Genomic DNA, 13910 nt, shown 5'->3' with positions numbered 1-13910 from the left:
AAAATAGAGGGGAACAAAGAGAAGCAACCTATATTAACCTTGTAGATTGTTATAGTAACAATAGGTTAAGCTTTGTCAGTGTGCCATGTGTTACCCAGTTAATATAAGTTTGATGAAACGTGATTATGTGCATGAGTGTATGTCAAGAGTGTGCAAAGCAATGATTAGAGCAAAGGGTGGCTATTTTGAAGAAACTGGAATATAAAACATGTTTTCAGTTATTTCACCTTTTTTTGTTGAGTACATAACGCCACATGTGTTCATTCATAGTTTTGATGCCTTCAGTGACAATCTACAATGTAAATAGTCATGAAAATAAAGAAAACGCATTGAATGAGGAGAAGGTGTGTCCAAACTTTTGGCCTGTACTGTACATAAAAACAAAATCCTAAAGCAGTTTCACTAATGTTAACTTTTACAAACTGTTTTCTAGTCTTCAGGTAACTTATAACTCACTCCTATGCCACTCCTCTGATCCCATATTTGTACAATTTGTCCAGTAATGATTTATGATCAAGCATATCGAACGCTTTTTGTAGGTTGACAAAAATACTTTCTGTATTTTTCGGAGTATAAGTCGCACCAGCCGAAAATGCATAATAAAGAAGGAAAAAAACATATAAGTCGCATTTTTGGGGGAATTTTTTCGGCAGTCCCTTACAAGTTTCTCGCTTACTCCAAACTTTCTTTCTGCTGCTCGATTGCCGTTTTCTGCTGCATATTTCCAGTTTGTAACCTGCAGTATATGATTTTCTTTTCGGTGTCATTTTTAGGGATGTCCCGATACAACTTTTTCACTTCCGATACGATACCGATATTGTAGCCTTGAGTATTGGCCGATACCGATATCAATACGATACGATATAGGCACGAATCATACATATTTTTATTCCTTATTTTGTTGTGTGGAATGTTAGAAAAGGCTTGATAAAGTGATGTTACTGTTACTGATGTTGTAGTGTTAAAACAGAAATCAATAGTCAGCAAGAGTAGGTATAGGAAAAACTGACCCATTTATTAACCAATTGGTTACATAAATTTTAACCTTCAACATAAGAGTATTACCTCAACAAATCCAATAAAAACAAAATGTTATATTTAAAGTGCAAAATAACCACTAATACCAACATAATTATACAATTGAATAGAATAAATTAAAAATAAATTAGAAGACCCTGAAAAATAACCTAAATAAATCCAATTTAAAAAAAAAAAAAAATAAAATAAAAAAAATAAACGTTTTAAAGTGCAAACAATTCAAGTTCACTTCAGTTATTTTTTTACTGTCAGCATATGTTGGAAACAACTGTGGGCAGGGACAAAAACAACACAATATTGTCCACTGTCCAACTGCTCTAAGTTAAGAGTTCACAGCTCCAGTTTCACTCTTAGTGAATTCGTAATTACTCTTAGTCTTCACTGAAGAATAGTGTAAACACAATAAACATATCACTCTAATAACAAGAGCATAAAACAAATAATAATCAGTCAGTGCTGACTACCCTTACTACTCCTCCTCCTCCTTCTCCACTTTCTGCAGTCCGAGCGTAATGTGGAGATTTTTTTTAAGAAGATAAGCATTTGTGGCGGCTAGGAATAATGTAGCGAGGTTCGAGGTGCTCCATTAAGCGTTTAAACCCGACATTACTCACCACCGACAGGGGCTGGTCATCAAGCACAATAAACTGGGCTATCTTTTCTGTTATGGCCATTGCCTTTTTGCTGTCCCGTGGTAGTTTGTCACGTCTTGCAAAGCTTTCGGCCAGCGTGGGTTGCTGAAGCGAGCCAGAGGTTTGTTGCTTCGCCTTGCTGCTCTCGCGAAAATCCTCATCTTCTTTTTTGTGGTGTTTTTTCAAATGTGCAATGAGGTTGCTTGTATTGAACCTTCCCGGTTCTGTCCCTCCACGGGACACTTGCGCCTGACAAATGTTGCATTTAGCGGCAACGTCTTTGTCCGAGTTTAGGTTAAAATACTTCCACACAGCCGACATCACTACACTTTGCTGCAAGCACACACGTTGTCGTCGTTGTGATCACGTGGGCTGTGCATGCTGGATCAGAGACGCTCTTCTTCCGCGGCCGGCACCAATGTTAATTAAGGGGCATTGCCGCCACCTACTGTGTTGGAGTGTGATCAAACCAGAGTCACCTATTATAGACGTGCTGCAGCGATAAATGGACAGCTTATATCGGAGTTTTTAGATTCATCCATCCATCCATCATCTTCCGCTTATCCGAGGTCGGGTCGCGGGGGCAGCAGCCTAAGCAGGGAAGCCCAGACTTCCCTCTCCCCAGCCACTTCGTCCAGCTCTTCCCGTGGGACCCCGAGGCGTTCCCAGGCCAGCCGGGAGACATAGTCTTCCTAACGTGTCCTGGGTCTTCCCCGCGGCCTCCTACCGGTCGGACGTGCCTGAAACACCTCCCTAGGGAGGCGTTCGGGTGGCATCCTGACCAGATGCCCGAACCACCTCATCTGGCTCCTCTCGATGTGGAGGAGCAGCGGCTTTACTTTGAGCTCCCCCCGGATGGCAGAGCTTCTCACCCTATCTCTAAGGGAGAGACCCGCCACCCGGCGGAGGAAACTCATTTCGGCCGCTTGTACCCGTGATCTTGTCCTTTCGGTCATAACCCAAAGCTCATGACCATAGGTGAGGATGGGAACGTAGATCGACCGGTAAATTGAGAGCTTTGCCTTTCGGCTCAGCTCCTTCTTCACCACAACGGATCGATACAGCGTCCGCATTACTGAAGACGCCGCACCGATCCGCCTGTCGATCTCACGATTCACTCTTCCCTCACTCGTGAACAAGACTCCGAGGTACTTGAACTCCTCCACTTGGGGCAAGATCTCCTCCCCAACCCGGAGATGGCACTCCACCCTTTTCCGGGCGAGAACCATGGACTCGGACTTGGAGGTGCTGATTCCCATCCCAGTCGCTTCACACTCTGCTGCGAACCGATCCAGCGAGAGCTGAAGATCCTGGCCAGATGAAGCCATCAGGACCACATCATCTGCAAAAAGCAGAGACCTAATCCTGCAGCCACCAAACCAGATCCCCTCAACGCCTTGACTGCACCTAGAAATTCTGTCCATAAAAGTTATGAACAGAATCGGTGACAAAGGGCAGCCTTGGCGGAGTCCAACCCTCACTGGTAACGTGTCCGACTTACTGCCGGCAATGCGGACCAAGCTCTGCTACTGAGCATACAGGGAGCGGACTGCCACAATCAGACAGTCCGATAACCCATACTCCCTGAGCACTCCCCACAGGACTTCCCGAGGGACACGGTCGAATGCCTTCTCCAAGTCCACAAAACACATGTAGCCTGGTTGGGCAAACTCCCAAGCACCCTCAAGGACCCTGCCGAGAGTATAGAGCTGGTCCACAGTTCCACGACCAGGACGAAAACCACACTGTTCCTCCTGAATCCGAGGTTCGACTATCCGGCGTAGCCTCCTCTCCAGTACACCCAAATAGACCTTACCGGGAAGGCTGAGGAGTGTGATCCCACGATAGTTAGAACACACCCTCCGGTTACCCTTCTTAAAGAGAGGAACCGCCACCCCGGTCTGCCAATCCAGAGGTACCGCCCCCGATGTCCACGCGATGCTGCAGAGTCTTGTCAACCAAGACAGCCCCACAGCATCCAGAGCCTTAAGGAACTCCGGGCGGATCTCATCCACCCCCGGGGCCTTGCCACCGAGGAGCTTTTTAACTACCTCAGCAACCTCAGCCCCAGAAATAGGAGAGCCCACCACAGATTCCCCAGGCACTGCTTCCTCATAGGAAGACGTGTTGGTGGGATTGAGGAGGTCTTCGAAGTATTCCCTCCACCGATCCACAACATCCGCAGTCGAGGTCAGCAGAACACCATCCTCGCCATACACGGTGTTGATAGTGCACTGCTTCCCCTTCCTGAGGCGGCGGATGGTGGTCCAGAATTGCTTCGAAGCCGTCCGGAAGTCGCTTTCCATGGCCTCCCCGAACTCCTCCCATGTCCGAGTTTTTGCCTCTGCGACCGCTGAAGCCACACACCGCTTGGCCTGTCGGTACCTGTCCGCTGCCTCAGGAGTCCCATGAGCCAAAAGAACCCGATAGGACTCCTTCTTCAGCTTGACGGCATCCCTCACCGCCGGTGTCCACCAACGGGTTCTAGGATTACCGCCACGACAAGCACCAACTACCTTGCGGCCACAGCTCCAATCAGCCGCCTCGACAATAAAGGCGCGGAACATCGTCCACTCGGACTCAATGTCTAGTGCCTCCCTCGTGACATGTTCAAAGTTCTTCCGGAGGTGGAAATTGAAACTCTCTCTGACAGGAGATTCTGCCAGACGTTCCCAGCAAACCCTCACAATGCGTTTGGGCCTGCCAGGTCTGTCCGGCATCCTCCCCCACCATCGCAGCCAACTCACCACCAGGTGGTGATCGGTAGAAAGCTCCGCCCCTCTCTTCACCCGAGTGTCCAAAACACTTTTTAGATTCAGTCCGATAAAATCCGATATTCACTTTTTTGGCTAATATCGGACTGATTTCCGATATCAATATCGGATCGGTACATCCCTAGTCATTTTTGTTCAGCCCTTCTCAGTTTTTATAAGTTACTGCCAATGTTGAAATGATCAATTTTCATAGGTACAGAGGTAGTAGCAGGTAGCATCTTTTTTTTTTTTTTACAATGCACTTCTGCCATGACCCGCCCTCACCAAATTTTTATTGGTTGGCGTGTGTGTGTGTGTGACGATTGCTGATATACGCCTAGTCCAGGGGTCGGCAACCCGCGGCTCCGGAGCCGCATGCGGCTCTTTGATCACTCTGATGCGGCTCAGCAGCTTACTTGCTGAACCCCCCAATTTTCCCGTGAGACTTCCTGATGCGGCTCGGCAGCTTACTTGCTGAATCCCCCAATTTTCCCGTGAGACTTCCGGATTTCAGTGCCTCTCGCAAAAAACTCCCGGGATATATATTAACCAATTATCACCCTTACAACTATAATAAGGGCGTGCCATGATGGTACAACATTTGGCACACTCTACAATCTGTATTAACAGCGTGCCAGCCCAACACTTGTTATACAATATACATCTTCTGCTTGCACACGTACGTGACAGCAAGGCATACTTTGTCAACAGCCACACAGGTTACACTGACGGTGACCATATAAAACAACTTTAGCACTCTTACTAATAATGCGCCACACTTTGAACCAAAACCAAACAAGAATGACAAACACATTTCGGGAGAACATCTGCACCTTAAAACAACATAAACACAACAGAACAAACACCCAGAATCAATCAATCAATCAATCAATCAATGTTTATTTATATAGCCCTAAATCACAAGTGTCTCAAAGGGCTGATCCCATGCAGCCCTGACTCTTCCGGGCTACATTATACACCCCTGCTACCACCAAACCCCGCCCCCACCCCAACCCTATGTGCGTCGGTTGAGGTGGGCGGGGTTTGGTAGCGGAGTGTATAATGAATCCCGGAAGAGTTAGGGCTGCATGGGATTCTGGGTATTTGTCCTGTTGTGTTTATGTTGTGTTACTGTGCAGATGTTCTCCCGAAATGTGTTTGTCATTCTTGTTTGGTGTGGGTTCACATTGTGGCGCATTATTAGTAAGAGTGTTATAATTTTTTTTATACCGCCACCGTCAGTGTAACCTGTGTGGTTGTTGACCAAGTATGCCTTGCTGTCATTTGCGTGAGCAAGGGGAAATACCGTACAACGTGTGGCTGATCAGGCACGCTGGTTGTAGTGGGTGCTATATGCTGTACCATCACAGCACGCTTGACGTTGACAAGCGCCATTCATTTAAAACCCGCGTGCCGCACCAGCTTTCAAAATTCCATATAAAGGTGTGGGCAGCGTGTCTGAGACCCCTAGTTTATACATAGCACAAAGCAAAAATAAAACTTTGTGTGCAGTGTTAATTCATTTAAAATTTCAAAAAAAATTTGCGGCTCCCATTGTTTTCTATAATTTGCGAAACTGGTCAAAATGGCTCTTTGACTGGTAAAGGTTGCCGACCCCTGGCCTAGTCTCTTAATAATATTATTTGATATTTTACAGTAATGTGTTAATAATTTCACACATAAGTTGCTCCTGAGTATAAGTCGCACCCCCGGCCAAACTATGAAAAAAAACTGCGATTTATAATCCGAAAAATACGGTACTAAATAATTTTTTTTATCTATTGCAGTTGAAATTGTCTCATGCCAATTCAAATGTTTTCTGCCTTTGATTTTGTCAGGAAAAATATTTTTCCTCATGCATGTGTCTTACATTGCTGGATGTTTTAATGAAGTGTTTACAAATATTCCTGCAGGATGATGGTGTTTCTAATCAGCAAGCAAATGTTAAACGGAAGAAAACTACATTGATTAAGGGTATTTCTTATATTTCATGCATTATTATTATTATTATTACCATCAGTCGTCCAAATTTCAATAAAAATTTAACTTTTTTTTTTTTTAACTTTGCCTTCAGACCAGAACCAAATGGACCAACTTTTAGCGGTGTCACTCAAGGAAGAAGAGCTGAGTTGCTCGCTGCAAGATTTGGACAAGTCTCTCGGCCTGGCCCGCAATGCCTTACAGGTCGCCTACACAGAAGTGCAGAGGCTCATGATGTTGAAGCAGCAGGTACAACTCAAATAGTTACAGCAGTGTTTCCCACACATTCATTTATTTGTGGCGGCCCGCCACGAAAGAATTACGTCCGCCACAAATGGATTCTTCGGCTTTTGACTCGCTCGACCGCTCATAAAAGCAATGGGACTTTCTGTGAATGTTGCTTGTAGTTACAACTCCGGTGCAGTAGGTGGCGGTAGCCTACTATGCATTGTAACTCCGCCAATAGCACTTAATTCACCTGGTGGGCCAGAAGAAGAAGAAGAAGACAACGAAGGATCAAAATACGAGGGTAATATAGGTTATAGGTAGATAGGTTATAGCTGCATCGCTCGCGGCTCGTCATATATTTAACGTTAATCCGCGATTTCACCGAGCGTTTCACTGACGGTGAGCAGCCTGACGCTGCTTCATTAACACCGCCGCTGTTTGACTCGTGGGCCGGGGCAGACGCACGTAGTAACAGTCACCTGTTTTCATACCGACGAGCTAACGTGTCCAGGTTATAACCCTGTTGTCAATAAACACACATGGACTGAAGCTAAATTGTCCACTGTCCACTGCAGCATGTGAATGCAATGAAAAGAATAAAATCTGAGCCAACTAGCTGTTAAAATGTTGTCCAGGTTAATGTTTTGGCCATTAAAGGCCGTTCATTTCAAGATTTCAACTGTGATCGGGCTTTAAACAGGTGGCTGACCTGTTCAGATGAGTTTAACTGCTACTGGTCAAATAATGTGAAATAGCATTTAATTTTACATGTATACAATGCCATTTAAATGTAATTATAGATAATAATAATAATAATAATAATAAATACTGTGTAGTGTTGTAAATAGTCAACGGGAAGAATTTTAGTAAGATATAAGCCATGAGCACTACACAGCCAGAAAAAAACCTCGGCAGGACAAGTAAAATTATTGGGGCAAGTAGATTTGAGAAGTCGGGCAAGTAGAAAACAACCTTAACGTTGAACCCTGCATGTGTTGAGCTGCTGCCGCTTAAGGTTAGACGGCACTGTACATAGAGCGGTTCTGCTCGTTAGTAATACATTCTAATGTTGGATGTTCACTCCTTCACACAGATGAGTATAGAAAAATATTTTCAACGGCCGAAAAGGGCTCGACTTGGAGAGGAGGTAGGCCTACAGTCCGGACCACAGGTGCGACCTGTTCAGCAGCAGCAGGAGGAGGAGAAGGAGGTTGACTGACTGTGGCAGGGCACCTCTGCCTCTGTTTCACTTCATGTTGCTGGTAAATAATATGGTTGTAGTAGTAGGCTAAAGTTAAATTATTTAGTATTCACTAATTAAAGGGGCAGAGCTTTAAGAGACATTTTAGCTTTTATATTTTATAAGATATATTTTTTGTAAGAACCACAATTAATAAATATATATCAGTGAATCACTAATTGTTCAAATCTGTATATAAATATGTACATAAAATGTTGTAATTATATTCCAACTCCGCGTTCTTCTTGGTCATCGCCGCTGCCGCCGCCACCCCCAACCACACCACCACAAATAGATGGCTGTCCTGTGGGAAACACTGTACAGTATATATTTTTTTGTCTTTTCCTCCGGTTATATCGATTTTGTCCCTAGTGCTCTACAGAGGTGGACGGTCTGAGAGCGAGGCGTATTGAGATTCTACAGGGGATGCAAGGTACTGTTCTTGGGCCTTTTAAAGTAAGGCATGCTACCCGGAAGTTCTTCATTTTACCAGTCATTTTGTGGTCATTTCCAGAAGTGTATTCTGCAACCTCTAATGGGGTGCAGGTAGCCACTCCATCATCAGCGGGATCCACTCAGAGGCCATCTTCTGGCGTCCTTGCCTCTCCCGCCAACAGCCCTCAGACGCCCTTCACCAGCCAGCCTCCTCTCGCCGGCCTGCCCACGCCAACCACTACAGTTAAACAAGAACCCATGAACCTGCCAGCTTTACATCACCCCCATGCCCAAATGAACGACGTCAACACACTAACAACCTATCCTGTGTTGCTGCCGTCACCTCCTACTCGGGCTTCACCCATTGTGGTTCCTCCCACATCGGCTGTTTGTAAACTAACCAAGTGTTCAGCACCTGTGACTCCGTCCTTGTTTGCTAAGTCCTCCTACATGGATGCGGTGAAGAGGGAGCATCTTTCGAAAGGGGAAGTTATCCAAATGAATTCTGAGCATAGGTATGAAGAACATCCCTCCGCAGAACACATACAAGTCAATGAGCGTGAGGGCGGGAGGCATGTACCGTCTACCATGGCAGCGTATGGTGACAAAGGGGATGATAGCGATGATTTAGTGGAGGTAATGGATTCCTCCAAAACGGTCGTTATCGACGTCGATGAATCCGAGAACGAGGACTCACCTGATAGTGGGCCCTTAAAGAGGCCAGGTCTTCAAGAGGCGCCTCAGAAGTGTGTCGGTGTGCAGCGCAGTTCCTCAAGCACATCGACTTACCAGCAACACAATGTTTTTAATAGGTGAGTTTGCTTTTTTTGTTTCCTATCAAGAACAAAGTCACTAAATGTTGTCTTTACCCTCTCCCAGGCAAACCGCAGGTCCTGTTGTGTCTGGAAGTGAAACCACTCCTCCTCCAGGTTAGTGCCATCACTGCCATGTTATTCCTCTTACTAGTTTCTCTATATTGTCAGATACAGAGTGAGTTCAGTTCAGGTCTTCATTGTTCTCCGGGCAGGCTTGTTTAAATTCAATAGTTGATCATTATCGTGTTCTCCAGGTGTTTGCTTGTTCTACAAACCCCGTTTCCATATGAGTTGGGAAATTGTGTTAGATGTAAATATAAACGGAATGCAATGATTTGCGAATCATTTTCAACCCATATTCAGTTGAATATGCTACAAAGACAACATATTTGATGTTCAAACCGATAAAAAAAATGTTGTGCAAATAATCATTAACTTTAGAATTTGATGCCAGCAACACGTGACAAAGAAGTTGGGAAAGGTGGCAATAAATACTGATAAAGTTGAGGAATGCTCATCAAACACTTATTTGGAACATCCCACAGGTGAACAGGCAAATTGGGAACAGGTGGGTGCCATGATTGGGTATAAAAGTAGATTCCATGAAATGCTCAGTCATTCTCAAACAAAGATGGGGCGAGGGTCACCACTTTGTCAACAAATGCGTGAGCAAATTGTTGAACAGTTTAAGAAAAACCTTTCTCAACCAGCTATTGCAAGGAACTGAGGGATTTCACCATCGACGGTCCGTAATATCATCAAAGGGTTCAGAGAATCTGGAGAAATCCCTGCACGTAAGCAGCTGAGCCTGTGAACTTCGATTCCTCAGGTTGTACTGCATCAACAAGCGACATCCGTGTGTAAAGGATATCACCACATGGGCTCAGGAACACTTCAGAAACCCAATGTCAGTAACTACAGTTAGTCGCTACATCTGTAAGTGCAAGTAAAAACTCAAGGCGAAAACCGTTTATCAACAACACCCAGAAACGCCGTCTGCTTCGCTGGGCCTGAGCTGGGACTGATACAAAGTGGAAAAGTGTTCTGTGGTCTGACGAGTCCACATTTCAAATTGTTTTTGGAAACTGTGCACGTCGTGTCCTCCGGACCAAAGAGGAAAAGAACCATCCGGATTGTTATAGGCGCAAAGTTGAAAAGCCAGCATCTGTGATGGTATGGGGGTGTATTAGTGGCCAAGGCATGGGTAACTTACACATCTGTGAAGACGCCATTAATGCTGAAAGGTACATACAGGTTTTGGAGCAACATATGTTGCCACCCAAGCAACGTTACCATGGACGCCCCTGCTTATTTCAGCAAGCCACGTGTTACATCAACGTGGCTTCATAGTAAAAGAGTGCGGGTACTAGACTGGCCTGCCTGTAGTTCAGACCTGTCTCCCATTGAAAATGTGTGGCGCATTATGAAGCCTAAAATACCACAACGGAGGCCCAAGAATGCAAGAATGGGAAAGAATTCCACCTGAGAAGCTTAAAAAATGTGTCTCCTCAGTTCCCAAACGTTTACTGAATATTGTTAAAAGGAAAGTCCATGTAACACAGTGGTGAACATGCCCTTTCCCAACTACTTTGGCACGTGTTGCAGCCATGAGATTCTAAGTTAATTATTATTTGCAAAAAAAAAAAAGTTTATGAGTTTGAACATCAAATATGTTGTCTTTGTAGTGCATTCAATTGAATATGGGTTGAAAAGGATTTGCAAATCATTGTATTCCGTTTATATTTACATCTCACACAATTTCCCAACTCATATGGAAACGGGGTTTGTACTTTGATTATCGGCCGATATCGATAAATGCTTTAAAAATGTAATATCGGCAATGATCGTTTTAAAAAGTAAAATTAATGACTTTTTAAAACGCTGCTGTACGGAGCGATACATATCCGGTAAAACACGGACGTAGGGAGCAGTACAGAGCAGTTGCGTTTCCCAGTCAGCAGCCCCTCCCCTTTCCCCTCTCCCCACACACAACACAGGAGTTGACGACTGCAGCATGAGAGGTTTACTGGCGACGCTTGATGACCTCATCAAACCGCCATGAGCGGAGCATAACAACAACAAGAGTGTGTTGTTGCCGGTGCTGTAGCCGTGGCTAACAAGCGAGCGAGTTTGGTGACTGACTAATGACACCATGTCTATGGTTTGGGATTATTTCAAAGTGTGTCTGACGGAGACAAAACTGGCAATTTGCAATGACTGCAAAAAGTTGGTTATGCGAGGAGGAACCAAGACGTCTTCCTTTAATACGAGTAATTTGAAAAATAATGCACTTTGTGACTTCAATAATAAATATGGCAGTGCCATGTTGGCACTTTTTCCATACCTGTAGTTGAAGTTGTTCTCTTATTTTGGAAAACCTTGTTTTTGATTGATTGATTGAAACTTTTATTAGTAGATTGCACAGTACAGTACATATTCCGTACAATTGATCACTAAATGGTAACACCCGAATAAGTTTTTCAATTTGTTTAAATCGGGGTCCACGTTAATCAATTCATGGTAAAGTTGCGTTGTTTAATGCATCCGGCGGGGCATCACAACAAAATTAAGCATAATAATGTGTTAATTCCACGACTGTATATATCGGTATCGGTTGATATCGGAATCGGTAATTAAGAGTTGGACAATATCGGATATCGGCAAAAAAGCCATTATCGGACATCTCTATTGATTATGCACTAAATTACTTCATATATGACAACTTCTACTGAGCATAATAGTCTTAATTTGGTTCAGCAGCATCGTGGCCGTCTCCATTCAAAAGCCTGTAGAGATATTTGCTTATTTATCATCGCTTCAAGCATGACCAATTTACACATGTATTTCTAAAACGACCACACTATTTGAAGTTTGTATTGTAGCCGAACCTTTTCCCTAAAAATAAAATGTCTAAAAAACTATAGTTATTTCATTTTTTCCCCATTTATTGTATTTTGTTTACTTTTTTCAATTAATGCCGAATTGGCATACCAGTTTTTGAATTGTCTTCACTGCTGTTGAAGATTTAAGAAAACGTTTATTTTCCCCTTGGACCAATCAACACATTTTTTTTACCTTTTCATATATACTTTGGACATTTTCTGGAACATAAAGAAAGGACTATTGAACATGATGGATTGAACTGAATTGTAGTTGTCAATGTAGTCTTTTTGTTTATTTATCATAAATGTAATAAATACAAATTTTTACATAATTTGTAAAATAGTAATAATAAATTTTTTCTCAATTTCTCAATATGTTCTTGAAGAACATTTTTGTTAGTGTTTTTTATACACACACGCAGACTGTTCTTGTCACTAAAAATAATACAGTATATCCGTGTTTATCGCTGTTAATTAGTTCCGTGCCTTCTGTGAAGTAAGAATGATAAAAAAAAATGTTTATATAGCTAACACACAAAAAACCTGTTGACTTTCTAAATGCTTTTTTAAACTTAAGAATGCCCTTTAGACATGAAATAACATCAATACAGTCACCATTAAAACACAGACTTCAAAGAGACTGTATTATCAATCATCATCAATCAATCAAAGTTTATTTATATAGCCCTTAATCACAAATGCCTCGAAGGGCTTACAATATTCACTAGACTGTAGTCAGCCCTATCGTCCCTAATGTGTAACAAGTAATATTAAATCTCTAAAGTAGAGATGTCCGATAATATCGGACTGCCGATTATTATCATACTTGGTCAACAGCCATACAGGTCACACTGAGGGTGGCCATATAAACAACTTTAACACTGTTACAAATATGCCCCACACTGTGAACCCACACCAAACAAGAATGACAAACACATTTCGGGAGAGCATCCGCACCGTAACACAACATAAACACAACAGAACAAATACCCAGAACCCCTTGCAGTACTAACTCTTCTGGGACGCTACAATATACACCCCCCGCTACCCCCTCCCCCACCTCAACCCAGCCCCGCCCACCTCAACTTCCTCATGCTCTCTTAGGGAGAGCATGTCCCAAATTCCAAGCTGCTGTTTTGAGGCATGTTCAAAATAATAATGCACTTTGTGACTTCAATAATAAATATGGCAGTGCCATGTTGGCATTTTTTTCCATAACTTGAGTTGATTTATTTTGGAAAACCTTGTTATATTGTTTAATGCATCCGGCGGGGCATCACAACAAAATTTGGCATAATAATGTGTTAATTCCACGACTGTATATATCGGTATCGGTTGATATCGGAATCGGTAATTAAGAGTTGGACAATATCGGAATATCGGATATCGGCAAAAAATCCATTATCGGACATCTCTACTCTAAAGGCTTAGCTGGCCACATGCGTGTACAGCACCTTTTAGCTCTTATTTCCAAAATCTGGTGGTGTCAGAAGAGTATAACAGACAATGGAATTTTGAAAAAAAAAAAAGTGTAAAAATAAGAATTCGCATGTCACTACACATGAAGTACACATTTGTGTACTTATGGACTAAGTACATCATATATGGGGACGGCGTGGCGAAGTTGGTAGAGTGGCCGTGCCAGCAATCGGAGGGTTGCTGGTTACTGGGGTTCAATCCCCACCTTCTACCATCCTAGTCACGTCCGTTGTGTCCTTGGGCAAGACACTTCACCCTTGCTCCTGATGGCTGCTGGTTAGCGCCTTGCATGGCAGCTCCCGCCATCAGTGTGTGAATGTGTGTGTGAATGGGTGAATGTGGAAATACTGTCAAAGCGCTTTGAGTACCTTGAAGGTAGAAAAGCGCTATACAAGTAAAACCCATTTATCATTTATTTATTTATAAAA

The 13910-nt window shown here is 43.4% G+C and overlaps 1 protein-coding gene across 1 annotated transcript in view; it reads left to right on the top strand.

Annotated features, from left to right (window-relative positions):
- Positions 1-13910, top strand: part of LOC133623907 (zinc finger protein 106-like) — a 62384-nt gene that overhangs the window by 24351 nt on the left and 24123 nt on the right. The window contains exons 7-11 of the mRNA XM_061987388.2: positions 6337-6397; positions 6498-6652; positions 8244-8304; positions 8386-9118; positions 9186-9235. Coding sequence (XP_061843372.2) covers positions 6337-6397; positions 6498-6652; positions 8244-8304; positions 8386-9118; positions 9186-9235 — 1060 coding nt within the window. The remainder of the gene's footprint in view (positions 1-6336; positions 6398-6497; positions 6653-8243; positions 8305-8385; positions 9119-9185; positions 9236-13910) is intronic.

This window comes from Nerophis lumbriciformis, linkage group LG26 (genome assembly GCF_033978685.3).
Source record: "Nerophis lumbriciformis linkage group LG26, RoL_Nlum_v2.1, whole genome shotgun sequence".
Lineage (NCBI taxonomy): Eukaryota > Metazoa > Chordata > Actinopteri > Syngnathiformes > Syngnathidae > Nerophis > Nerophis lumbriciformis.
This window is presented reverse-complemented; position numbering and strand designations above follow the sequence as displayed.